Here is a 27,483-nt window from a genome sequence, read left to right as displayed (position 1 = left end):
TGTGGCTTATGCTGTCATTTCCCTACAAGAGAACGCAGGGAAACAGCTACCAGGCGGTGAATAGTTTAGTTTAAAGAGTAAGTTTAGAAGACGGTGCTTTGTGCTGTCTCTGGACCACTAAACCGCAAGCCAAACCCGCTGCCGTGGAGTCAGTCCTGACTCATACCAACCCTATAAGTCAGAGTAGAACTGCCCCATAGGGTTTCCAAGGCTGCAATCTTTATGGAAGCAGACGGCCACATCTTTTCTGTTGCAGAGCAGCTGGTGGGTTCCAACTGCAGACCTTTTGGTTAGCAGTTGAACACTTAACCACTGTACCACCAGGGCTTCTTTCTGGGCCACTAGGGTAGGAACGGGCTCAAGCATAACAATGATTGTGAGGATGGTGCAGGACCGGGCACTGTTTTTGTTCTGTTGTACACGGGGTTGCTATGAGTCGGAGGTGACTCGATGGCACCTAACAATAACAGGGCAGAATACCCAGTGGTCCCTGGGACTTGTAGACGTGCACTCGAGAGAAACGTGAAGGAGAGCCATCCATAGAGGCCAAGGACACGCTGGTGCCTAGGCGTCAGCTGGAACCATGAGTTTAGAAGAGGGTCCATGGGGACACCAAACAGAAGTGAAGAGGAAGAGAAGGGTATGAGGAACAAAGACAAGAACCTGCCAGTGAAACCAAGAGACAGGTGTCCATGCAGAGTGGGAAAGCGTCAAATGAGGCAGAAAGCTCTGGAAATATATGAGAGAACTTACTGGATTTAGCCATCTGGAAGTCACTGGTACATTCATGACAGCCAAATCTGTGGGCTGTAGGATTAAAGCCAGTTTGCAGTGAGGGAACGGGGAAGGAGGGAGATATTGTTAACTGCTGTCGAGTTGATTCAACTCCTGGAGGCCCCATGTGTGCAGAGTAGAATTGCCCTGTGGGGTTTTCAAGGCTGTGACCTTTCGGAAGCAGATCGCCCTGGTTTTCTTCTGAGGTACCTCTGGGGGGGTTCGAACTGCCAACCTTTCAGTTAGTAGTCGAGTGCTGAACTGTTGGTGCCACCCAGGGGCTCCTAAAGAAGGAAGTAGGGATGGTGAGTCCTGCCTGCTGTTTTAAGAAGCTTGATGGGAACGGAGCAAAGAGATGCTACAGAGGGACAGTAAGGTCAAGAACTGTTTCTGTTTCAGAAACAGAACTCGGACCGGTGGACTCCGTCCTCCCACACTTCTCTGCTCTGTCAGGTTTAACGCCTTTATTATTGTTGTTAGCTGGCCTCGCGTTGGCCTCTGATTCACAGCAACCCAAAGGACAACCTGGTGACCCACAGGGTTCTCACTGGCTGATTTTCAGAAGCAGATCACCAGACCTTTCTTCCTAGTCTGTCTTTAGTCTGGAAGCTCCGCTGAAACCTGTTCAGCACACAGCAACGTGCAAGCCTCCACTGACAGACAGGTGACGGCTGCACGTGAGGTGCACTGGTCAGCAATCCAGCCCGGGTCTCCCTCATAGAAGGTAAGAATTCTCCCAATGGACCACCTCTGCCTTCTCAGAGGGAGTATAAAGGAGACGCGTCCCTATCTATGTCCCCAGAGGCCGGGGCTTGGGCAGTTACTTAACAAACACACATGTCCTGCGTCCTACATGTCAAAGGCACTCCTAAGACGTCTTCAGGTATGGCCTAAGTTTCTAAACCAGCCTTGAGAAAGGTGCTCTATTTCATTACCCTCATTTTACTAAGAGACAGAGGGCTTGAGTGTCTTGTTCACCCAGTCACCCTGCTAGTGCTGGCAAGTGGCAAACTCAGGACTCCAACAATAAGTCTGGCCCCAAGAGGAGACTTAATGCAAAAAGTCAAAAGTGTTTGTTTTCCAACCAAGCACCCTCTTACTGTTAACACTCCTGCTGTCGTTGGGTGCTGTTGAGTAGATTCCAACTCACAACGACCCTGTGTTGACAGAGTAGAACTGCCCCAAGGTTTCCTCAGCTGTAATATTTACAGAAGCAGAAAGCCAGGTCTTTCTTCCCCGGAGCAGCTGGGGGAGTTCCACCAGCTTATGTTTCATTTAGCAGCCGAACGCTTAACTGTGTGCGCCACCAGGGCTCCTTAAGCACTCGTAGAGAACTCAGTTTTCCAGGCACAGGGTTTTACCGTCCTTGCTGTTTTAGCAGCCTCTGGCATCATCGCTGTATCATCGGCTTGGTAGCCCGACTCCATTCTAGCCGAATCTATCACCAGGCAGCCCCCCGTGGCCACGTGCACACCCGGGCCAGATTCCCCCAGAGACAACAGTCTCTCCCTTGAGTGTGACTGTAGAAATGGGCAGACGCATATGTAGCTTTGCTCCTGGTCTGTTCCTGGCTAGCTGTGTGATGGGCAGCCTTTTCTAAGCAGAGCATCACCGCTCAGGAAAGGGCAGGAAGCTTGGCCCCTCTCCCAGGGCTGGACAGGAAGGTGGATGTTCACCAAATGTGCAGACTGGGGCCAACAGCAATGTTGTGCAATTTCCTGCTGGCTAACAGCGTCGTGGAGGTGACTATTCCCATCCCACGCACAGGCACCACTGCCTGCAGATGCCTGGTTACTGATCTCACCCATCCTAATACATATGTGAGGGAGGCAGTGTACACAGGAAGGTGAAGGAGGGGATGACAAAGCAGCCAAACGCCGCCAGTTTGCGAAGAGGCACTACAAGGACCACGGTCTGTCTTGGCAAAGCGAAGGGGAAAAACCGTTTCGGGAGCAGAAGTGTGCGTGCGTTATACAGGGGTCACATTGTCAAGAAAATTCTCGTTAGGCATCAACCATAGGCAATTTTGGCATCCCTGGGTGGTACAGACGGGTCATGTGCTCAGCTACTAACTGAAAGGCTGGAGGCTCGAGTGCACCCAGAGGTGCCTCAGAAGAAAGGCCTGGAGATCTACTTCTGAAAAATCAGCCATTGAAAACCCTATGGAGCAACCCCTGAGATTATTGCCCTGAGATAATCTTTAAACCTGAAACCAAAAATATCCCCTGAAGTCTTCCTGAAACCAAACATTAGTTTAGCTTAACTGGTACAAAATGTCTGCCTTGAGCATTACACTCTTTTACGATCTATCTATATGGGATTAAGTTGACAAAACTTAATCACTCAAAAGAGAACCTTAGAGGGCAGTGAGTTTATATTAATGGGGGAGAAACAATTCAGAAAAGGAGGGGGAGAATGGCTGCCAACTGGAAGAGTGTCATCCACGTTACCGACTTGTACATGCAGAAACTGTTGAATTGGTGTGTTTTGCTGTGTATATTCTCAACAACAATAAAATAAATTAAGAAAAAAAAAAAAGCATTTTACCACTCCTCACAGTTCTGTTTACAAAGTCCTAACTGTGAACTAGCAAGGATGGTTACCTTTAGAGCTTTACCTTGTGATAACATCATACATCATCAGTGCTTTCAGTGGACGTTTCCCTGCTCTTTAACTCTGCATTCACCTCCATCTACTCCTGCAAAACAACAGAGATCCACTAATGCCAAGCAACGGGGTCCTCAGTCGCCTCATGTGCATGCGAAAGCTGGACAACGGAAAAGACAGAAAAACAACCGACATATTTGAATTACGGTGCTAGCAAAGAACACTGAATATACCATGGACTGCCAGGAGAATGAACACATCCGCCTTAGCGGAAACACAACCAGGATGCTCTTACAAGCTAGGACGGAGAGACTTCGCGTACTTTGGGCACGTCATCAGGAAAGATCAATCACTCGAAAAAGACACCGTGGTTGGTAAAGCAGAGGGTCGGCGAAAATGAGAATAACCTCAGTGAGGTGGACTGACACAACGGCCCCAACCACAGACTCAAACACATCAAAACGCCATGGAGACGGCACGGCGCTGGGCAACGTTTCGTTCTGTCGTACATGGGGTCGCCATGAGTTAGAGCCAACTCCCAGGCAATTAGCAACAATCAGTTAAAAAAGAAAAAGAAATAGCATCAGAGGAAAAAAGTAATGATAATCAGGAAGATACCCACTGCCATCAACAAACAGCTTTTTAGGGCAAAAAAAGAAAGGAAGAAAAAGGTAAAAACTCTTTTAAAAAAAAGTAATGAGTGCTGGCCCTTGACTATATCCGGTGTGCATAACTAAGGTTCCAAATAAAACCGCACTAGGAGGATATTTTTTTTTTTAATTAAAAAAAATATATATATATAATAAGGGAGCCCTGTGGCCCAGTGGTTAAGACATAAGGCTGCTAACCAAAAAGTCAGCAGTTCAAATTCACCAGGCGCTCCTCGGAACCCAAAGGGGCCCTCCCACAGGGTCACTATGAGTCCGAATGGCTCCACAACAATGAGGTTGGTTTTGGTTTGGTTAGGAGGGTAAGGAAGCTTTGAGGAAGTAAGGGCATTTCATACCTGCAATGACGGAAACCAGCTGAATCCTTCAGTCATATCACTAGCTTAACAAAACTCCCTTTTATCTGCAGTATTTTACAATTTAAATCTCACCCCCTGCTGAATTATTCTAGGAATAGGAGCAACTGTGGCTGACAAGGAACCACTAACTACAAGAACAGACTCAGTGCTGACATGGCTCACATCTACTAGAAAAAGCAGAACCCAAGAGAACAGAGGTTCTCAATTTTAGTCCAAAACTCACTGTTTTATTATTGACAAATTTTCTCTAACATACGATTTAGTCTATTATCTCCTTCCTATGGCCCCTTCATGCATCTTAACTCCAAATCTCTTTGGACCCTTAATGTGAACACACGTGTCCCGTGCTTGCCGAATTTCAGACTTCTTTCTGGTTTTCAGAAACAATAGTCATTGATTATCGATTACACTCTAGCGAGAAAGCCAAAGTTAGGGCCCCTTTGATGTGGGCTCTGCTCTGTCCCAAGGCCTCAGACCGTACTCCAAATTTCAGCCAATTCTTTCCATATGTTCACAGGAACCTAAATTCCACCTAGCAAGGTGAAGCAAAACCCAAATGTGTGTTGTTAGGTCCCAGGAGAGCCAGAGCAAAGAAAGAATGTAAACCACTACACAGTGACCCCAACATCCTGAAAGACACCCCAAAGCATGCCCAACAAGAGGGGATCTCATGATTACTTCAATCTGCAAGTTCCAAGGCTAACCGATAAACACACACAGGGGCATACCGAATGACCCTTGATTCTGCTCCACCTTCCTAAAAAATGTGCCACACCAAAGACCAGCTGCCGTGGAGTTGACTCTGACTCATGGCCACTCCATGTGTCTCAGAGTAGAACTGTGCTCCACCGGGTTTTCAATGGCTGACTTTTCAGCAGTAGATTGCCAGGCATCTCTGGGTGGACTTGAATCTCCAACCTTTGGGTTGGCACCAACCAGGGACTCCAATGTGCCAAACGACACTTAGAAACCCCACTTGGGATCGTGCGACTAACAGCATTAACTGAGAAGAACCAACAAACTCTGAAAAGTCCACATCTCTACTTTTAGGCTGTATGTGTATGATGTCAGGTCAAATGACAATGCACAGAGGTTCCTCAGAAAATTTAATCTGTGGCACGTACTAATATTAAATTCCCGCTGCTGTCGAGTCGATTTCAACTCATAGCAACTCTATGGGACAGAGTAGAACTGCCCCATAGGGTTTCCAAGGAGCGGCTGGTGGATTCAAACTGTCAACCTTTGAGTTAGCAGCCAAATGCTTAAGCACTGAGCTACCAGGGCAGGGAGATTCTATTTTTGTCATCAACTTTATGATGTTCTGGTATTTATGGAAATTCGTAGAGGTGAAGTTAAAAGGATGATAGTAGGAGACTGGATACTGAAGGTGGATTGGACAGGTTGGTGCCTGGTTCTCTGGGCCAGGGATTCTCCAGCACTGTGTTCAGCAGACACCACAAAGTCCCTGCCTCTGAGACTCGAGGCAATGAAACAGGTACCTGTCAACAGAGTCAAGGGCTATCCTTTGGCAGAAGAAAGCTATGGGAGCGTGGACAAGGACAAATTAGGTCATACATTCGACTACAGCCAGGTGACACAGAAGCCATATGTCACACACTGAAATCACCCAATCTGTGCATTTTTGGAGACGTGGTATCCATCATTCATACCACAAACGCTCTTACTTGCCCTCGCAGATTTATTTCTGTGGCTGATTTTTAAGCTAGGCTTTCTTATTTTACTTGCTGAATTTTTAGGGATTTTAAGTACCAAACTCCTGGAAAACACATTCTGCATACGCTGGGCGCCTCCTAATTCCGAATTATGTGGCTCGTTAGCATCTACCCTCTGCTCAGCCCTCACGCCTAGGCTGCTGCCACAGCAGACATCAGGCTTTGCTTCCCAGAGCTCTAGGCCTGCGTGGTCCAATACGGTGGCCACGTGCCACATGTAGCTATTGAGCACTTCAGTGTAAAACACACACCGACTTTGAAGACTTGATACTAAAAAATGAAAAATATCTCAATGATCTTTTATACTGAATACCTGCTGGGTAACAATATTTTAGATACATGAGTGGTACAAACCGTTAAGTGCTCAACTACTAACCTAAAGGCTGGCAGTTCGAACCCAAGCAGAGATGCCTCAGAAGAAAGGCCTGGCAATGTGCTTCTAAAAGGTCACAGCCTTGAAAATCCTAAGAAGCACAGTTCTATTCTGACACATGGGGTCACCATAAGTCAGAGTCAATTGGTGGGCAACTGGTGGAGTCCCTGAGTGGGGCAGTCCGTTAAGGTCTGGGCTACTAACCAAAAGGTTGGAGGCTGCAACCCACCCAGAGGTGCCTCAGAAGTCCTGGTCATCTGCTTCTGAGAGGTCCCAGCCATGAAAACCTATGAAGCACACTTCCACTCTGATACACATGTGGTCGCCAGGAGTTGGAAGTGACTTGACCACCGATTGGTGGTTACAGGAGGGTAGATAAAATTTAACATTCAAAATAATGTCACTAGTTTTATTTACTTTTTACTGTTGCTGCTGGAAAATTTTACATGGCTCCATTACATTTCTATTAGACAGCACTGCTCTCCAGACAAGCTTTCTTCTTAAAAAGATTTGACCCATCCTTTGTGCACCCACCTTTCCATAGCCCTTAGCTGAGTTAATCCTTCGCTAGATAGTTGTCGCTCGAGTCCTGTTTAATACTTGCGGTCTTCTGCCTTCAAAATCTTGTACTGAACCCTAAGTAAGCTCAGCCCCCCTTTTCTTTCTCCAAATTCCATTTGAAAGCCAAAATTTTCACCTAAATCATAGCCTATGAATTGCCACCTCGTGTCAAGAAAAACAGACTCCGAAAGTGGCTTTTTTGTTTGAAAGGACAACCAACAGAAACAAATTTCAAAAGCACTGGCAAGTGCCTTGATGTTCTCCACATTTCTGCAGAAAAAAAGTTCCTTTTACCTCTTCTTTCTCCTCTGATTAAACACACTTCTCTCGTAATGTGAGAATCCTCAACAAAACTATTTGCTTTCGGTTTTACTTCCCTGAAAACTCCGGGTACACGGGCTACATTAACAAATAGAACTTCCTCAGGAAATGCATTTGATGTCCTGAAAAGCAGACCTACTGCTAAAGAGATCACTATAAACTGATGATATATTGTTATGCAAACAGCACACATACTGAAGGCAGACTGAAAAATTAGAGCAAGCATAATTTGGGAGATTAAATGAGATAAAATAGTATATTTTGGAAAGCTGTCATTTAGACAAGACATTTTGTAAAATCACTAAATGAGCAGAGGCAAACTCCTGACAAAGTTCTGCAGGTCTTTCACTTCAAAGATGGATTAGGGGAGGAAAGGGGGAAAAAAAAAAAAAACAGGTAGAAAGTGAGAAAGCACTAAGACTTATCTTCCCAAACAGCAGTTAATTCTCAGTTTTCTGACCAGTTAACGGAGTCCATGGGTGGCACAAACAGTCAAGCACTCTGCTACTAACCTAAAGTTTGGCAGCTAGAACTCACACAGAGGTGCCTTGGAAGACAGGCCTGGTGATCTACGTCTGAAAACTCAGCCATTGAAAACTACAGAGCCCAGCTGTACTCTGACACACATGGGGTCACTATGAGTTGAGTCAGCTCAACTCCAGCAACAGACTTTTTTGAGCAGTTCCGAGGTTTGGGTTAACATTGTCAGGTCGATGCTGGATAAACCACTATACTTGTCCTAACTAGCAAGTAAGAGGACCCTGGTTGAGAACTACCCCTGCCAGTTCTGCCAGGTAAATGCTATTCATCACTTCAGGGAATGGCTTTGTGTGAGCCTAGAATCAGAATCATGCATCAAGCTCATTTAGAAGTTTAATAAATTTAATTTTAATGAGACATCTCTGTTTGTATTAAAATTCATAAGGCTCCCCCATGAGGTTCTCCGGACCTGGCATTAGAGGGTACAGGATTTGACAATTCCACTTCTTGACCACCTGCATGGGGAAATTCATGTCTACAAACTGTACTACTTATGAATCCCAGAAGCTTTCTGAAACTGACTAATTTCAAACTCAGTAGCTGCAGACACTGGTCTCTCCTATTAGTGACCGCTATGGAGATGTTTCAGAAATCCTGGTGGCGTAGTGGTTAAGTGCTACAGCTGCTAATCAAGAGGTCGGCAGTTGGAATCCACCAGGCACTCCTTGGAAACTCTACGGGGCAGTTCTACTCTGTCCTATAGGGTCGCTGAGTCGGAATCGACTCGACGGCAGTGGGGTTGGCTTTTTGTTTTTATGGAATTTTTTTTTAACTTTGGAATTCATCAGTTTACACCTGTGTGTCCATAAAATGAAGCTTTTTGTGTGATATATTTATATGTATGTGTGTGTCTGTGCATGCGTGTATATATACATAAAAACTCATTGCAGTCATCTCATAACAACCCTACAGGACAGAGTAGAACTGCTCCATAGGGTTTCCAAGGCTGTAATCTTTACAGAAGACTGCTATGTCTTTCTCCTGCAGAGCTTCTCCTGCAGAGCGGCTAGTGGGTTTGAACTGCTGATCTTGTGGTTAGCAGCAGAGTACTTAACCATTCCACCACCCCATGGCACCCCTTATCTCTCTCTCTCTCCCTCTGTATATATATCATCAGTCATATTACTACTAAATCACTCCACAATACAATCAGCTCTAGCAAGGGCACCCTCACCATGTAAGATAAGTACATCATTTATATTAGAACCTGACTGATTTCTCAGCTTTGCTCCTTATTCGCTGTGTGACCTTGGGCAAGTAACTTGACTTCTCTGAGCAGCAGTTGGGGGTGTGTGTTTTTAACTAGTTAAATGCAACTATTTCCTCCTACCTTGCAGGATTTTATGAGATGAAGCAATCACGTATGTGAAACCACCACCAGGTCAGCAGTTTACATTAAGTATGCAGACATTTTTACAAATCTTGGAGCCCTGGTGGCACAGTGGTTAAGAGCTCAGCTGCTAACCAAAAGGTCAGCAGTTTAAATCCACCAGCTGCTCTTTGGAAACCCTAGGGACAGTTCTACTATGTCCTATAGGGTCGCTATGAGTTGGAATTGACTCCCTGACAACTGGTTTAGGGTTTTGGTTTTTTTTGGGGTTATGAGCCCAAATAAGGAGCCAGGTAGGGTAATGTTAAGCACTCGGCTGCTAGCCAAAAGGTTGATGGTCTGAAATCACCCAGTCACCGAACAGAAGACCTGGTGATCTGCTTCATAAAGATTAGGCCCGTTGCTGTCGAGTCAATTCTGACTCATGGCAACCCTACAGGCCAGAATAGAAATGCCCCATAGGGTTCCCGAAGGAGCTGCTGGTGGATTCGAACTGCTGACCTTTAGGTTAGCAGCCAAGCTCTTAACCACTTTGCCACCAGTGCTCCTTAGAGATTACAGCCTAAGAAACCCTATGGGGCAGTTCTACTGTATCCTATAGGGTCACAATGAGTCTGAATGGACTCAAGGGCACATGACAAGGAGTTCAAAAGGACTCTACAGCAAGTGGTTTCATTTTCTTGACGTATGAAGCCTTCTATTGGATGATCTCGGAGTTAATTCTGTCGTGTTTAGAACAATAAATTGAGTCTGTGTTATTCTTTCAACTGCTTTCCGTAGTCACAGAGGGGTGAAGGTGAGGTTCACCGTCTACCACGACGGCCTGGCTGAACGACTGCTTAGTCCACACACAAGTGCCGCTAACCCCTCAGATGCACAGAGCAGTGCTTCCCAAACTTTCCCTTCTGACGGGGCAGTTCTGGGGTGGGACCGGAGCTTCTGTATTTGTAGACAGTTCCCAGGCTCTGGGTTAGTGTGAGCAGCCAAACCAAATAACTGGGCCACTCATCCCCCGCGCTTCTGGACTTCGGGAGCCGATACTTGCCGGTTACCGGCTGGGACCGCCCTGTGCACTGCAGGACGTTAAACGGCATCCCTGACCTCCACCCTCTAGGTGCCGGCTAGCACCTCCCCGCCTGCAGCTGCGACACCCCAAAATGTCCCCAGCCGCTGCCAGACGTCCCCTGAGGGGCAAAGCCGCCCGGCTGCGATGTACGGCCACGTAGGCTGCTACAATCAAGGTGCGTCCACCTCCGAGGTCACCTGGAGACGGCGGCAGGTACCACTGAGGCTGCTTTGAAGATGGGGAAACTGAGGCTGCGCGGGGGCGGCCGGAGGCCTCGGGCGGGGTGGGGATGGAGGAGTCTGGACCCGGGATGGCCACGTGACCGCGCGTCCGGCCGAGGGTCCCCCGGGGCTCACCCGGACGTGCTGCGACCCCCACACCACGGCCGGCCACCGGAAGCGGGTTCCGGGCCGCGTAGGCGCCGCCGCCGCGCGCCGGGGACACGGACACGGGCCCGTGGACCCCGCTTCCGGGCCGGTCGGGGGCGCGGGGGCCCGAGGGACCCCTCCCTGAGGCGACCCAGCCCGCCGGCCCTGAGAGGTCGCCCCCCGCCCCCACCCGCCCCCTCCCTCACCCCCGGTGAGTTTATGTGGGAGGCGGCCGCAGGCTACCCACCCAGAAGGAGGCCGTCCATGTCAAAAAGCAGGTGGGTGACGGGCCGTGGCAGGGTCGCGGCGGCCGCCATGGCGCTGCCTCCTCAGCCAGGTGGGGGCGGGGAGAAGTGCGCGCGCCCGCCCTCCCGCGCAGCACCGCGCACGCGCGCCCGCCGCTGCGCACGCGCACGCGCGCCCCGGGCACCTTCGCGCCGCTCTGCGCACGCGCGCCCGGAGCCGCATCCGCGCGCCCCGGCACCTTGGCTCCCTTCTGCACACGCGCGCGCCGAGCCGTCCCCTTGCGGCCTCCGTGCGCGCGCCTGGCCGTCATCTCCACAGCAGGAGCCACCAAGCGCCGGGGAAGTGGTGCGGGCGGGCGCGGCAAGCTCAGATCTGCTGGGACAGGTATGCAAGGAGGACGCTGATATTAAAACAAAAAAAGCCCTCCAGGTTTTGCCTTATTCCTGAGTTCTCTTTCTTATCTAACCTCTCTGAAGGCAGTCTGAAAAGCATTTTTTTTTTGCCATTTTCAGAAATGCAATTTTTGTCCCTGTTTCCGTTTAGTGTTTGTTGCAGCGCAATGGGTTGAGCACTCAGCTACTAGCCAAAAGTTTGGCAGTGAGAACCCACCCAGAGGCGCCTCAGAAGAAAGGCCTGGCAACCAGGGCCCAAAAGGTCACTATGAAACAGTTCTATTCTGCCCACATGAGGTGGCCGTAAGTTGAAATGGACTCGAGGGCAACTAAGCACAACAAAATTAAAGCTTTCAAGAAGCAGAAATACAATAAGAAACTTCAAACTTTTTTTTTTTTTTTTAGAACTTGAGGGTTTATTTGTGGTTAAGCGCATTGAATGTGGACAAGGGTGGACCTGAACGAATACCAGCTTTTCAGGGCGATTGCAGAAGACATGCACTGGAGAGCCTTGTGGATTTCAGCTCCCAGCACACAGGAAAACATGGTTCAAATGATTTTTTTTTCAAGTCTTTTTTTCCACTCTCTTAAAAAACACATATTCTGTATAAAAGGGAAGACACCTCTACACTTAAGAGAAAAATGAGTACTTTAATGTGTCTTTATTACAAGGTAGACTGGAAAAACAGAAAATGTGTTCTTTTGAACGCTTTGTGCATCTCTTAAATCCAAAAAAATCAAACGCATTGCCATCGAGTTGATTCCAGCTTATAGCGACCCTACAGGGCAGAGTAGAACTGCCTCATAGTGTTTCTGTCTCAGTCATCTAGTGCTGCTACAACGGAAATACAAATGGACGACTTTAACAAAGAGAAAATCTCTCACAGTCTAGGAGGCTGCAAGTCCGAATTCAGGGCATCAGCTCCAGGGGACGGCTTTCTCTGTTGGCCAAGGAGCTTCTCCAGGCGAGAACCTCAGGTCCAAAGGATACACTCTACTCCCAGCACTGCTTTCTCGGTGGTATTAGGTCCCCATGTCTCTCTGCTCCCTTCTCTCTTCTATAGCTCAAAAGAGATTGGCTTAAGATACTATCTAGTCTTGTAGATCTCATCAATATGACTGCTGCCGATCCATTTTATTACGTCATACTGATAAGAGTTACAACACATAGGGAAATCACATCAGATGACGAAATGGTAGACAATCATACAATACTGGGAATCATGACCTAGCCAAGCTGACAGATGTTTTGGGGGGACACAATTCAATCCATGACAGTTTCCAAGGCTGTAAATCTTTATGGAAGCAGACTGTCCCATCTTTCTCCTGAAGAGTGGCTGGCAGGTTCGAACTACTGACCTTTAGGTTAGCAGCTGAGTGCTGAACCACTGCACTACCAGGACGCCTTTTCAGATGCTGTTTAGCTTTTCATAATTCTCCTAACAGCCCCAAAATGGACAGCTCCTGTGTTCGAAGGAGGGTGATTTCCGCTCATGAATTATATACAATTTATTTTTGCGAAGTTGGGTTTTCCTCGTGGGACCATAGCTTACTTTTTCTGAAAGCACAACAGAGAATCTCTGGTAAACTATTGTACACTGTTGTCAGAAACAAAAAAGATGATTCTTCCTCATGCAATGGGAAACTGAAACATGCCGTTTATTGTAAAAAAAAAAAAAAAAAAAAAAAAAAAAGCCGTTCTTCTGTGCAGTCTTAACTTATTCCAGGCTTCTTACTGTGCTGCTATGGCTCTTCTGTCTGAAAAGCCACTAGTTTCCTGTTGTCGTTTTTTGTTTGTTTGATTGTTTTTTGCCTGTGTTTGTCTCATCTGCTTTATTTGGAATTTGCTCGTAGCCTGGGTTACCTTTGGATGCACTCCCGGCCGTGGAGTTCTCCCTCAGCAGCCCTGCTTTCCTGCCCGATCTCTTACTACTTTGAAGGAGCCCCAGGTTGGTGGCCAAGCAAGTCCTGCATCTTGCCTTTCTATAGCCCTGGAGTTACCAGGAACACCCAGACCTAAAAGGAACAGATTGTGTCAAGAACTGAAACCCTGGGGCTACTGGTGACAGGACGCTGCAGACATTCCATTATCCCCTTTCCACCTGCAAGGATCCCATTGCTCAATCTCCTTAGCTGGGACACTCACATGGGAGCATCTTTAGATTTTTTTTAGGGGCTGGGGAGGCATCAGATGTGCAGAGATTTTGAGTGATGTGTGTGGTTAGGGACATGTGGCTGAACCAGTCTTTCCTGTAGAAGATAGAGCAAACATCACGCTGAGGACCCACAGTGGCCGAGTATTTCCCAACCCTCCACGTGTTAACATCTACGTGGGCCAACTTTTCCTACAATATGGTGGTAGGAAAGGTACACAGGTCACCTTTACAATGGAGCAGCAAGTTTAAGGAGACTTTGGAGGTGACTCCACAGGCCTTACCTGTACTCACGTATTCAAAGAAACCATGATTGCACTGAGGTTTTACAAACCTACAGAAGTCGTTTTCCTGCATGTCCTGCATGCCCCTCATTTAGACCTTGATAGGATTGACATTTGCCATTAGGGGCTGGATGCTTCTCTCTTGTGCGGGCTGTCCTATGCCTTGTAGAATGTTTAGCAGCATCCCCGGCCTCAACCCACTAAACGCCAGCAGAACACATACACACACACACACACACACACACACAGTTGTGGTGACCAAAGGTGTCTCCAGACACCGTCAGATGTTCCCCGAGGGCAAATGAACCATAGTTGAGAACCACTGTTCTAGAGAATTATAGGTGTAGATAACTTATCAATGAATGGGTTAGTAGGTAATATATATAGGGTACAATGGCGATCCAGCGGTAGAATTCTTGCCTTCCATGCCAGAGACCCAGGGTAGATTCACAGCCAGTGTACCTCGTATGCAGCCACCACCTGTCTGTTGCGTGTTGCTGTGATGCTGAACAGGTTTCAGTGGAGCTTCCAGACTAAGACAGACTAGGAAGAAAGACCTGGTAATCTACTTTCAAATATCAGCCTATGGAAACTCTATGAGTCACAAAGGCCTGATCTTCAACTAATCATGGGGATGGTGCTGGACCAGACAGTATTTCTTTCCGTTGTGGATGGGGTCACCATAAGTCGGGTGCTGACTTGACAGCAGCTAGCAATAAGAATATAATGTATGATTATATATATGATCCCATAGCCTGCCAAGAGCTCAGAGATTCTGTCCCTCATGGGGCGGTCTTTCAGCATAGCCCAAGAGTCCAGGTATCCACAACCAGGCAGAAGAGCTCTTTGCTGTGAAGACAAGAGGGAGAGACGAGCGGACTGCTTGTACTGCTAGAAAAATAACAGGGCAGACATTGTTATGACATGTTCCTGACAAACACAGGCCCATTGCTACTTAGCAAATGCACCCTTCTGTGCTTGTAAAACAAACGATTGTCTGTCTCATTCCTTCTGCCCTTAGGTACTCCAATTCAGTGGGATCATTGTAACTCACTCCCTGGGCTACATGGTTTTCTTTCCTACTAGAAAGCAGCCCCTGAGGACTGAAATACCTTCAGAGACAAATTAGCAACCATTCCTCTGAGAGAGGCTGGGGAAGTTGGGCGCAGCCATCATGGTCTTATGGTGTAGACAATCCACACTGGAGCCCAGGTCCCAGCAGACTGCACAAGTGTCAGTCTAGAGGGTCACAGGCTCAGGGAACCAGCGATCTGTGCACGGTGCCTCATGGTGAAAGAAGGAATGTGAGGACATAGCCCCGGCCTCAGACACTTGTGGGAAGTTCCCAAGTCTTCCCTACCACCTGTCCTCGAGGGCATCACCTTCATGGAAACTTCTGTCACTCCCTGGCCCATAAGGAACTTAATCTAAAGGGTGATGTGACTTCTGAGATGCCTTTGGGACATCCGAGCTGGAAGGGGCCCATGAGAGGATCTGCCTCATCTCAGATGTCAGGATGCTCGGCTGGGGGAATGCTGAGTGCTTTGCCCGAGGTCATCCCCAAGGTCGCGTGGCTCTTTGGAGAACTAGAGCCCGTTTCTCCTATACCCAGCCCAGTGCCCCGTGTTCTACCTGCTCCGTCTTACCCTCTTCTGTGCCCTTCTTGACTTCTCCAGGGGTCAGAACCCACCCCGCCTATATCAAAAGCTTTTGCTCCATGGCGATGTGCTGGCATAGGTAATGTGTTCTCATGGCCCACCTGCAGGTGTCTACCCAGAGGATGCCCTCTGCTCCAGCCACGGGATGTCAAGACCTGGCTGTCTCACTTCAGCCTGAGGAGAAGGGACTGTGCCTCCTGCTCCTGACAGCTTGGGAATGAGGGTGCAGCTTTCCCCAATAATGAAAAACCAGATATCTCTGCCCTAGAGGAGGCACAGTGTTATCTCCTTACTGGGAATTCATCCAGTTTCTCTTCCTTCCTCGTGTAGCTTGTACGACAAGAGTTTTCCTTCCTTCTTCTCTCCCTCTTTCCCTCCCTTCTCTCTTTCTCTCCCTCTGTTTATCCCTGTCATCTCTCCCCCTTCCTCCTTCCTCCTCTCCTATTTTTCCCTCTTCTTTCCCCCTTTATTCCTTCCTTTCTCCTCCTTTCTCCTCTTCTCCCTCCCTTCTCTCCTACCTCCATTCCTTCCCTCTCTCCCTCCCTCCTTCTTTTCCTGTCCTCCTACCTTCCTATCTTCCCGCTCCCCTCCTTGCCTGCCTTTCTTCCTTCCCTCTTTTCTTTGGGTGTGGCCAAATTCTCAGACCCCACTTGCTGTTGTTGTTAGGTGCCGTCCAGTCGGTTCTGACTCATAGCCACCCCATGTACAACAGAACAAAACACTGCCCAGCCATGTGCCACCCTCACAATTGTTGTTATGCTTGAGCCCATTGTTGCAGCCACTGTGTCAGTCCATCTCTTTGAGGGTCTTCCTCTTTTTCGCTGACCCTCTACTCTACCAAGCATGATGTCCTTCTCTAGAGGCTGATCCCTTCTGACAACATGTCCAAAGTATATGAGACGAAGTCTCGCCATCCTTGCTTCTAAGGAGCATTCTGATTGTACCTCTTCCAGGACAGATTTCTTTGTTCTTTTCACAGTCCATGGTATATTCAATATTCTTCGCCAACACCACAATTCAAAGGCCTCAATTCTTCTTCGGTCTTCCTTATTCATTGTCCAGCTTTCACATGCATATGATGTGATTGAAAATACCATGGCTTGAGTCAGGCGCACCTTAGTCTTCCAGGTGACATCTTTGCTCTTCAACACTTTAAAGAGGTCCTTTGCAACAGATTTGCCCAATGCAATGAGTCTTTTGATCTCTTGATTGCTGCTTAGGAAGAAGGAATCAGCAGTCGACTTCTGAAAAGAATTAGCTAGTGAAAACTTTATGAATACCAGCAGAACATTGTCCTTACTTTAGCTGTGGCCAAATCCTCAGACCCCACTTAGGGGGAGCCATACTCATAGTGGGTGTGACTGGCAATGTTTCTTCTGTCTCTTACCAGAGGCACGAGGCGGGTGCTGCCTCCCTCGCCATCCTGGTCCCATCTCCTTGGACACATCCCGTGGTTGGCCTTGTCTTTCTGTGTACCTCCCATAATTGCTGCCTTTGATTAAACTGCTCACCAGGCTGCAAGTCTTTAATTCTGCCGACATCTTCCACATGTTTCATAGCGCTCTGGTAAGTTCTCAGAAATATTTATTAGGGGCATATGCTGAGAGTCCCAGATTAAAGAACGATTGGTTGTTGGTGGTTAAAATTGGCTCTTTGTTTCATAACAAGTACACTCGTGGCCACCAGTCCTTGAATGACGGGGACGCTCTTGCTATTTTATAAACGCTTTCACATTTAATTCCCCTGACAACCGTGCAAGGGAGGCAGGATAATTATTACATAAATGAGACGATAGAGCTTGAGGGAAGTTAGATAGCTTGCTTCAGGTAATGTAACGGAGAAGGAGCAGGGTGGAGAGTCCAGCCTATGTGGGTCCTGCTTCCCCTAAAAAAAATCTACAGTCATAATAACAACAAAACAGAAGAGCAAAACTGTATGTTTTTATATTTTGATATGTTTTATAAAAGCCCTTATGTTATGGGTAAGCAATCAAAACCACAAGGAGCCCTGGTGGCAAAGTGGTTAAGCGCTCTACTGCTAATCGAAAGGTTGGTGGTTCGAACCCACCCAGAGGCACCTCAGAAGAAAGGCCTGGTGACCTGCCTCTGAAAGGTCACAGCTTTGAAAACCCTCTGGCACAGTTCTGCTTTGCACACGTAGGGTTGCCATGAGTTGGAAGCGACTTGATGGTAACTAATGATAACAATTTATGTGTATATATGCCCACACACGTATGTTAGACACTGTACGTAAATAAAACAATATGTGTGCGCAGCAACTACTAACCTAAAGGCTGGCAGCTCACATCACCTAGCAGTACTATGGAAGAAAGGCCTGGCAATGTTTCCTTTAGAATCACAGCCCAGAAAACTTTATTGAGCAGTTCTACTCTGTCATAGAGGTAGAATGCAGTCGCCAGGAGTTGTAATCGACTTTTAGGCAACTAACAACCACGGTAGGAGTTTTAAGAAACCTAGTAGGTAAGGTATTTATTTATAACTATAAATATGTGTACTTTGATATAAAGATATAATGTTATGTCTGTGCATATACGTATACGTATATAAAAACCAAACCAAACCCAGTGCCGTCGAGTCGATTCTGACTCATAGCGACCCTATAGGACAGACTAGAACCGCCCCATAGAGTTTCCAAGGAGCGCCTCGCGGATTCAAACTGCCGACCCTTTGGTTCGCAGCCGTAGCACTTAACCACTATACCACCAGGGTTTCCATATACATATATATGTTGTTGCTGTTAGGTGCTGTCGAGTTGGTTCCGACCCATAGCATCCCTATGCACAACAGAACGAAACACTGCCCGGTCCTGTGCCATCCTTACAATCGTTGTTATGCTTGAGCTCATTCTTGAAGCCACTATGTCGATCCACCATGTTGAGGGTCTTCCTCTTTTCCACTGACCCTGTACTCTGCCAAGCATGATGTCCTTCTCCAGGGACTCATCCCTCCTGACAATATGTCCAAAGTATGTAAGACGCAGTCTCGTCATCCTTGCTTCTAAGGAGCATTCTGGCCACACTTCTTCCAAGACAGATTTGTTCGATCTTTTGGCACTCCATGGTATATCCAATATCCTTCGCCAACACCACAATTCAAAGGTGTCAACTCTTCTTCGGTCTTCCTTATTAGGAATCCTTGACAACTTCAATCTTTTCTCTGTTTATCATGATGTTGCTCATTGGTCCAGTTGTGAGGGTTTTTGTTTTCTTTATGTTGAGGCGTAATTCATACTGAAGGCTGTGGTCTTTGATCTTCATTAGTAAGTGCTTCAAGTCCTCTTCACTTTCAGCAAAAAAGTTGTCAACAGAGAACCCCTGAGGGAGCAGGAGATCAGTGGGATGCAGACCCCAAATTCTCACAAAAAGACCATACTTAATGGTCTGACTGAGACTGGAGGAATCCCGGCGGTCATGGTCCCCAAACCTTCTGTTGGCCCAGGACAGGAACCATTCCCGAAGACAACTCAGCAGACATGAAAGGGACTGGACAGTGGGTAGGAGAGAGATGCTGATGAAGAGTGAACTATTTGTATCAGGTGGACACTTGAGACTGTGTTGGCATCTCCTGTCTGGAGGGGGGATGGGAAGATAGAGAGAGTTGGAAGCTGGCAAAATTGTCATGAAAGGAGAGACTGGAAGGGCTGACTCATTAGGGGAGAGCAAGTGGGAGTACGGAGTAAGGTGTATATAAACTTATATGTGACAGTTTGACTTGATTTGTAAACGTTCACTTGAAGCTCAAGAAAAGTTAATAAAAAAAAAAAGGTTGTGTCATCTGCATAACGCAGGTTGTTAATGAGCCTTCCTCCAGTCCTGATGCCCCATTCTTCTTCATATAGTCCAGCTTTTCAGATTATTTGTTCAGCATACAAATTAAATAAGTATGGTGAAAGAATACAACCCTGACACACACCTTTCCTGACTTTAAACCAATCAGTATCCCCTTGTTCTATCCGAACAACTGCCTCTTGATCTATGTAAAGTTTCCTCATGAGCACAATTAAGTGTTCTGGAATTCCCATTCTTCGCAGTGTTATCCAAAGTTTGTTATGATCCACACAGTCGAATGCCTTTACATAGTCAATAAAACACAGGTAAACATCTTTCTGGTATTCTCTGCTTCCAGCCAGGATCCATCTGACATCAGCAATGATATCCTTGGTTCCACGTTCTCTTCTGAAACCAGCCTGAATTTCTGGCAGTTCCCTGTCGATATACTGCTGCAGCCATTTTTGAATGATCTTCAGCAAAATTTTGATTCAACGTGATATTAATGATATTGTTCTATAATTTCCACATTCAGTTGGATCGCCTTTCTTGGGAATAGGCATAAATATGGATCTCTTCCAATCAGTTGGCCAGGAAGCTGTCTTCCATATTTCTTAGCATAGACGAGTGAGCACCTCCAGTGCTGCATCTGTTCGTTGAAACATCTCAATTGATATTCCATCAATTCCTGGAGCCTTGTTTTTCGCAAATGCCTTCAGAGCAGCTTGGACTTCTTCCTTCAGTACCATCGGTTCCTGATCATATGCCACCTCTTGAAATGGTTCAATATTGACTAATTCTTTTTGGTATAATGACTCTGTGTATTCCTTCCATCTTCTTTTGATGCTTCCTGCGTCATTTAATATTTTCCCCATGGAATCCTTCACTATTGCAACTTGAGGCTTGAATTTTTTCTTCAGTTCTTTCAGCTTGAGAAACGCCGAGCATGTTCTTCCCTTTTGGTTTTCCATCTCCAGCTCTTTGCATGTCAGTATAATACTTTACTTTGTCTTCTCGAGACACCGTTTGAAATCTTCTGTTCAATTCTTTTACTTCATCAATTCTTCCTTTTGCTTTAGCTGCTCGATGCTCAAAAGCAAGTTTCAGAGTCTCCTCTGACATCCATCTTGGTCTTTTCTTTCTTTCCTTTCTTTTCCGTGACCTCTTGCTTTCTTCATGGATGATGTCCTTGATGTCATTCCACAACTCGTCTTCGGTCACTCATGTTTCGATGCATCAAATCTGTTCTTTAGATGGTCTGTAAATTCAGGTGGGATATACTCAGGGTCATATTTTGGCTCTCGTGGACTTGCTCTGATTTTCTTCAGTTTCAGCTTGAACTTGCATATGAGCAATTGATGGTCTGTTCCACAGTCGGCCCCTGGCCTTGTTCTGACTGATGATATTGAGCTTTTCCATCGTCTCTTTCCACAGATGTAGTCAATTTGATTTCTGTGTGTTCCTTCCGGCGAGGTCCATGTGTATAGTCACCGTTTATGTTGGTGGAAAAAGGTATTCGCAATGAAGACCTCGTTGGTCTTGCAAAATTCTATCATTGGATCTCCGGCATTGTTTCTATCACCAAGGCCACGTTTTCCAGCTACTGATCCTTCTTCTTTGTTTCCAACTTTCGCATTCCAGTCACCACTAATTATCAATGCATCTTGATTGCATGCATGTTCAATCAATTTCAGACTGCAGCAGCTGATAAAAATCTTCTATTTCTTCATCTTTGGCCCTAGTGTTTGGTGCGTAAATTTGAATAATAATCGTATTAACTGGTCTTCCTTATAGGCATATGGATATTATCCTATCACTGACAGCGTTGTACTTCAGGATAGCTCTAGAAACGTTCTTTTTGACAATGAATGCAACACCATTCCTCTTCAAGTTGTCATTTCCAGCATAGTAGACTGTATGATTGTTCAATTCAAAATGGCCAATACCAGTCCATTTCAGCTCACTAATGCCTAGGATATCGATGTTTACACGTTCCATTTCATTTTTGATGATTTCCAGTTTTCCTAGATTCATACTTCGTACATTCCAGGTTCCGATTATTAATGGATGTTTGCAGCTATTTCTTCTTATTTTGAGTTGTGCCACATCAGCAAATGAAGGTCCCAAAAGCTTTACTCCATCCACGTCATTAAGGTCGACTCTACTTTGAGGAGGCAGCTCTTTCCCAGTCATCTTTTGAGTGCCTTCCAACCTGGGGGGCTCATCTTCCAGCACTATATCATACAGTGTTCCACTACTATTCATAAGGTTTTCACCGGCTAATGCTTTTCAGAAGTGGACTGCTGGGTCCTTTTTCCTAGTCTGTCTTAGTCTGGAAGCTCAGCTGAAACCTGTCCTCCATGGGTGACCCTGCTGGTATCTGAATACCGGTGGCATAGCTTCCAGCATCACAGCAACACACAAGCCCCCACAGTACAACAAACTGACAGACACGTGGGGGATACATATATATATGTACCAGAAAACCAAACCCACTGTCATTGAGCCAATTTCGACTCGTAGTGACCTATAGGACAGAGTAGAACTGCCTCATATTGTTTCTAAGGAGTGCCTGGTGAATTTGAACTACTGACCTTTTGGTTGGAAGCCATAGCTCTTAACCACTGTGCCAGCAGGATTTCCTATATATACATAGGCATCATATATGCATACATATATACAGAGATATAACATATATTTTTATATACACACATATACATATATATCTATGATTTTAAGAAGCATAAGAGGAATGGCCTATATATATAATTTAAATATATTTAATTTGCATGTGTATATACTATAGGGTTGCTATGAGTCGAATTTGACTTGACAGCAATGGGTTTGGTTTGGGTTTGGTATACACAAATGTTATGTATTACATATAAATAAAATAATCTCCGTGTATGTGTGTGATTTTAAGAAACTTAGGAGGAAAGGCTTTTATGAGTAATATCTGGTATATATTATCTGCACTTTTTTGAGAATTTTATAATAGGCTAAGTGGAGTGGATAGATCAAACAGGTATGATAACTGTAGTTTGTACTTTTGTGGGTACATTTTGATTAGACTGTTTGTTGGTTGCCGTTATATGGATGGATAAAGAATAAGATTTAAAAAGGATATGTTTCTAATCAGTTTCCTAGGGCCATGTGCACTCCTCTGGAATGACGGGGAGGCAGTTGTTCCCCGGACTCATTAGAGAAGGGCAGTTTACTAGTGGTAGATTTTAGTTTAATGAGAAAGCTGTTACTTCAAACCCCCAAATGCAGTGTATCTAGAAAAGGTAGTGATGAGCCCTGCTGGTAAAGAATGAAAAGTACATGACAGTTAAAATGTGTAGCCCCAAACACTCAGAATCGCCCCATCTCCCTCCCTGGATCAACAGAGGAAGAGTTCTGGGAGGGGGTTTCGTTTGTGTGTGTTTTTGCGTGACAGATACGTACGTAACTAACCATTTGCCATTTCAACCGTCTTCCTGTGCACAGTTCAGTGACATCAATTATGTTCATCATTTTGTTCAACCGCCACCCTTCGCAGAAGCTCCCTAAGAAACCCAGAGTTTCACATCACCCTTCACAGAAGCTCCCTAAGCCCTGAGTCCTCCTTTCCTCCTCCCTCCCACCCAACGCTGGTTGTCCTCAGTGTTACATTCCATAGAATTGATTCCGACTCATGGCGCCCCCGTGTGTCAGAGTGGAACTGCTTCACAGGGTTTTCTGTCACTGATTTTTCAGAAGTAGACCGCCAGACCTTTCGTCCAAGGCACCGCTGGGTGGGTTTGAACTGCCAACTTGCAGCTAGTAGTTAAACACTTAACCACTAGTGCCACCCAGGGACTCCATTCTGCCGCTGGTAAACCGCGAATAAATTTGATCTCTACACACTTGCCTGTTCTAGGTATTTCATATAACCAAACCTGTTCCTGTTGCCATCGAGTTGATTCCGACTCATAGCAACCCTGTAAGACAGAGTAGAACTTCCCCATGGGGTTTCCAAGGAGCAGCTGCTGGATTCAAACTGCCGACCTTTTGGTTAGCAGCCGAGGACTTAACCATTACACCACCAGGGCTCCAGATATTTCACATAAGTGGGATCATACAACATTTGTCCTTTTGTGACTGACTTATTTTACTCAGCATAATGTTCTCCAAGTTCATATATGTGATAGCATGTATCTGGACTTTTTTTCTCTTTATGGCTGAGTAATATCCCATCAGAACCCTGGTGGCGTAGTGGTTAAGTGCTACGACTGCTAACCAAATAGTCAGCAGTTCGAATCCACCAGCTGCTCCTTGGAAACCCTATGGGAGGGTTCTGCTCTGTCCTATAGGGTCACTATGAGTCAGAATTGACTCAACAGCAATGAGTTTTTAATATTCCATTGTATGTTTTTACTACATTATATTTATCCATTCATCTGTTGATGGACAGGTCTTTGCTGCTTCAAAGACTTAATTTGAATCGCCAGGGCGGGTCCCGAGGCAGAGAGATGAAATTGCATGAGATATTTAAACGTGCCCAGGTTTTATGAGGAAACCCTGGTGGCATTGGTTAAGAGCTTTGGCTGCTAACCCAAAGGTTGTCAGTTCGAATCCACCAGGCACTCCTTGGAAACCCTATGGGGCAGTCATACTCTGTCCAGTAGGGTTGCTATGAGTTGGAATGGACTTGACGGCAACGGGTTTGGGTTGTTTTTTTTTTTTTTTTTGCAGGGGTTAGTTTATGAAGGTGGCAAAAGGCTAATATGAAAGTAGCTGAGCCCACACTGTGTGCCTACAGAGCTATCCACAGTTTCTGCTGTGCTGCTGTGGATGGTACGATACAAGCCTGTCGTCTTGTTCCCCTCATGCTGGTGTAACAGAAATACCACAAATGGGTGGTTTGCAAGAACAGAAATTTATTTTCTCACTGCTCAGGAAGCTAGAAGTCTTAATTCAGGGCACCGACTCTAGGGGAAGGCCCTCTGTCTGTGGGCTCTTGGGGAAGGTCCTTGTCTCTTAGCAGCTTCTGTTTCTCAGTTTCTTGGTGATCTCCAGGTGGCGTCTGTCTTTCCCGGTTTGTGCTTGCTAGTCTCTGGGTCTCTTCTGGTCTGTGTCTAATCTAATTAACTGGGAAGTGATTAGGTTTAAGACACACCCTACACTGATATGGCCTCGTTAACATAACAAAGAAAACCCTGTTCCCAAATGGCATCACATGGCCAGGTATAATGGCTAGGATTCCAACACACATTTTGGGGGAACACCATTCCATCTGTAACTGCTGCCCAGAACACCCTTCCATCCATAACTGCTACTCCGTGGCTCTGCAGGCCATCTCCTTCCCCTACGCCTAAGAACCTTCTGTGAGCCAGCGCCCTGTCGTTCTTACCCTAGTTGCCTGAATTGCATTGAGATGCTTGTTCCTTGATTCAGGCCCCTAATTATCAAGCCTTGGTCTTTGCTCACACAGTGGCTGCACATTTAGTCCCTGATAATGTTCCTTTGCTTGGTAACCCCTGAGTGACTGCACCTGTGCCCTAGTTCCATGGCCCTTGAGAGTTCTTCTAGCACATTCTCCATCAGGCTCCTCCTCCACAGAGTCCAAATTTAGAAACAATGCCCCATTTTAGCACAAGGGTTCCCGTGTGATGTCTTTGGTGATCAAGGCTGCTTTTGGGTTGGCAACCAACAACAGGTTCAACCTTCAACAATTTCATGAAGCACCTACCAAAAAAATTAGAAAAAAAAAAGTTTTCAAGTCAGCTCTGACCCCTGGCAACCCCGTGCGCGGCAGAGTAGAACCAAGCTCCACAGAGTTTTCAGTGGCGGACTTTTCAGAAGGGGATCACCCGGTCTTTTGTCTGAGGCACAGCTGGGTGGGTTCAAACTGCCAACCTTTAGGTTTTTAGTTGAGTGTAAACTGTTTGTTCCAGCTGGAGGCCTTAAGTGCGTACAGGGATAAGTAAAACAAAGTCCCTGCTTCTCACAGCCTCAAAGCCTAGTGGTTTACAGAGTTCCTTAAAGTGAAGTCTTTACACTTCTGTACTCTAAAAATTGCCAAAAAGGAGTGTGTATTACATGTTATATGGTTGCTACGAGTTGGAATCGACTCGACAGCACTGGGCTTTGGGCTTTGTTACATGTCATGGTGCAGTGGTTAAATGGTCAGTTGCTAATCGAAAGGTCAGTGGTTTGAACCCACCCTGTGGCTCCACAGGATAAATAACCTGGCAATCTGCTCCTATAAAGATGACAGCCTTGGAAACCCTATGGGGCAGTTCTGCTCTGTCCTGTAGAGTCACTATGAGTAGTAATAGACTCTGTGGCAATGGGTTTATTTACATGTCAAGTGATCTGACCTTTGTCCTTGGTTCCTGAGAGATAACCCTTGGAATTTAAGTGTCTTTAGTAAGGACTAATCCACTCCACAGCAGTGGGTTTGGGTTTTTTTTTTTTGTTTTAGTAAGGAGTCTAGACCACACCTAATAGGCTAGGTGAGGTTATGAGGTGACTCTGGGGTGGACTAACCAGGCCAGAAAGATCCACCTGGTGATCACTGCCTGATAACGACTAAGCTCAGGGCAGAGATGCTGGTCAGACCAGAAAGACCACCTTGTGACATCAGCTGACCTCAGAGGAGAGGGGCTGGAGTTTGCATTACCTAATGAGACCTCCACTAATAGCTCTGGCCCCAGAAGCTCCCTGGGCTTCCTGGTTGGTGAAAGACATGGATGTGTGTGAGAGGGTAGCACACCCCTTTTTGGGACATGGAAGCTTCATGTTGGGAACCCTCTCAGACCTTGCCTAATGCGTTTCTTCGTTTATATCCTTGTTTCGTACAATAACGCTGTAATCGTAAGTATATGGCTTTCCACGCGTTCTGTGAGTTGTTCCAGTGAATTATTGAACCCAAAGGAGTAGGGGGGGCCAGGAGGTCAGAAGTGAGGGAAGCCAGGAAATCCTTTGTGGCTGAGATCCTGAGGGGACAGAGGGAATCCTTGAATCTGTAGCCAGCAGAGCAGAAGTTAGGGAGCCCAGGAGGGACTCCCAACTTGCGGCTGGTGTCTATTTGCCAGGCTGAAGAATGGTGTCCTTTTAACTTTTGAGCTCTGACCTAGCTCCAGGTGGCTACGGTCAGAAAAGGAAGTCCCACATGGATGGCTGGTGTCAGAGAAGTGAAAACGTGGTGGGGGTATTGGATTAGATTTAGACGTTATTATCTTTGCTGTTGGCGTCAGAAGTGCGATTGGCTAGAACGTTTAATGTGCCAGGTCTTGTGCAGTGGGCCGCTATGTTTAATCAATAACCTTGCAGGGAGTATATTAGTGTGTTTGGTTTATGGGCGAGGAAGCCAGGGCTCCTAGGGGTTAAGTCTGTTTCCGGGGTCAAAAAGCTAGCAAGTGCTGGAGTCAAGATTGAATTCACACACGCCTGACTCCAAAGTACTCACTCCGCTCAGATAAATTATTCTGGAAGAGTATTTATTGTTGTTTGTGTTGTTGTGTGCTGTCGAGTCAACTTTCACGCGTGGCAGCCACATATGTGTCAGAGTAGAACACTGCTTCAAGGACTGGTTTTTCAAAGTATATTGCCAGGCCTTTCTTCTGCAGCACCTCTGGGTGGATTTGCACCACCGACCTTTCAGTTAGTAGTTGAGCATGTTATTAACCATTTGTACTACCAAGAGATGCCAAAAGTAGCTAATGGGAGGCACAAAAGAAGTATAACCTTTAGCCACAAAGAACGTTAGAGCAGTTATTTTAATGAAAAGGGGGCAGCTGTGTTGTTGCCACATGACAAGAATAGAACTGCCCCCTAGGGTTTTCTGGGCTGTAATCTTTATGGAACGAGATCACTAGGCCTTTGTTCTAAGGTGCCTCTGGGTGGACTCGAACCTTCAACCTTTTAGTTAGCATTCAAGCACGTTGACTGTTTGTACCACCCGGAACTCAAAGAACTGATGGCCTGGTGAAATCTCCATAAAGGTGGTGGAGAACCCTAGGGGATTGTTTGCCCCACTGCAAGGCTATAAAAGAAAGGCGGCGGTGGGGAGTCGGGGGGGCTTTAAAGAGAATTCTTCAGCATTGGAGTCCTGCCCGGTCCCCAGGGGCTGTTGCAGCTCTCTGCACCTCAGCCTGTTGAGGCATTTCAGCAGGACTCCTCAGAGACCTCACTGTCTGATTCTCCACCTGGGGGGGTGCAAGGCATTGGCCCCTGGCTCCTGTCTGAAAGAGCAAAAGGGGCCGCAGGCTAGAAGGTTGTGCGGGTACCCTCTGTT

At 46.5% G+C, this 27,483-nt stretch overlaps 2 protein-coding genes across 12 annotated transcripts in view; one reads left to right on the top strand and one right to left on the bottom strand.

The window, feature by feature from the left end:
• The window catches only part of PUDP (pseudouridine 5'-phosphatase), a 459,516-nt gene extending 448,462 nt beyond the window's left edge, over positions 1-11,054 (bottom strand). For all 5 annotated transcript variants that reach the window (XM_049872314.1, XM_049872315.1, XM_049872313.1 and 2 more), the window contains exon 1: positions 10,948-11,054. In XM_049872314.1, the coding sequence (XP_049728271.1) occupies positions 10,948-11,017 (70 nt within the window). In that variant the 5' untranslated portion in view covers positions 11,018-11,054. The remainder of the gene's footprint in view (positions 1-10,947) is intronic.
• Positions 9,985-27,483, top strand: part of STS (steroid sulfatase) — a 303,712-nt gene continuing 286,213 nt past the window's right edge. For 4 of the 7 annotated variants that reach the window (XR_007515874.1, XR_007515873.1, XM_049872291.1 and 1 more), the window contains exon 1: positions 10,066-10,545. Coding sequence is in view for 3 of the 7 variants with exons in the window: in XM_049872291.1 (XP_049728248.1) it covers positions 10,477-10,545 (69 nt within the window). In the remaining 4 variants the exon portion in view is untranslated. The other 3 variants (XM_049872292.1, XM_049872294.1, XM_049872297.1) reach the window with 3 other exon arrangements.

This window comes from Elephas maximus, chromosome X, assembly GCF_024166365.1.
Source record: "Elephas maximus indicus isolate mEleMax1 chromosome X, mEleMax1 primary haplotype, whole genome shotgun sequence".
Lineage (NCBI taxonomy): Eukaryota > Metazoa > Chordata > Mammalia > Proboscidea > Elephantidae > Elephas > Elephas maximus.
This window is presented reverse-complemented; position numbering and strand designations above follow the sequence as displayed.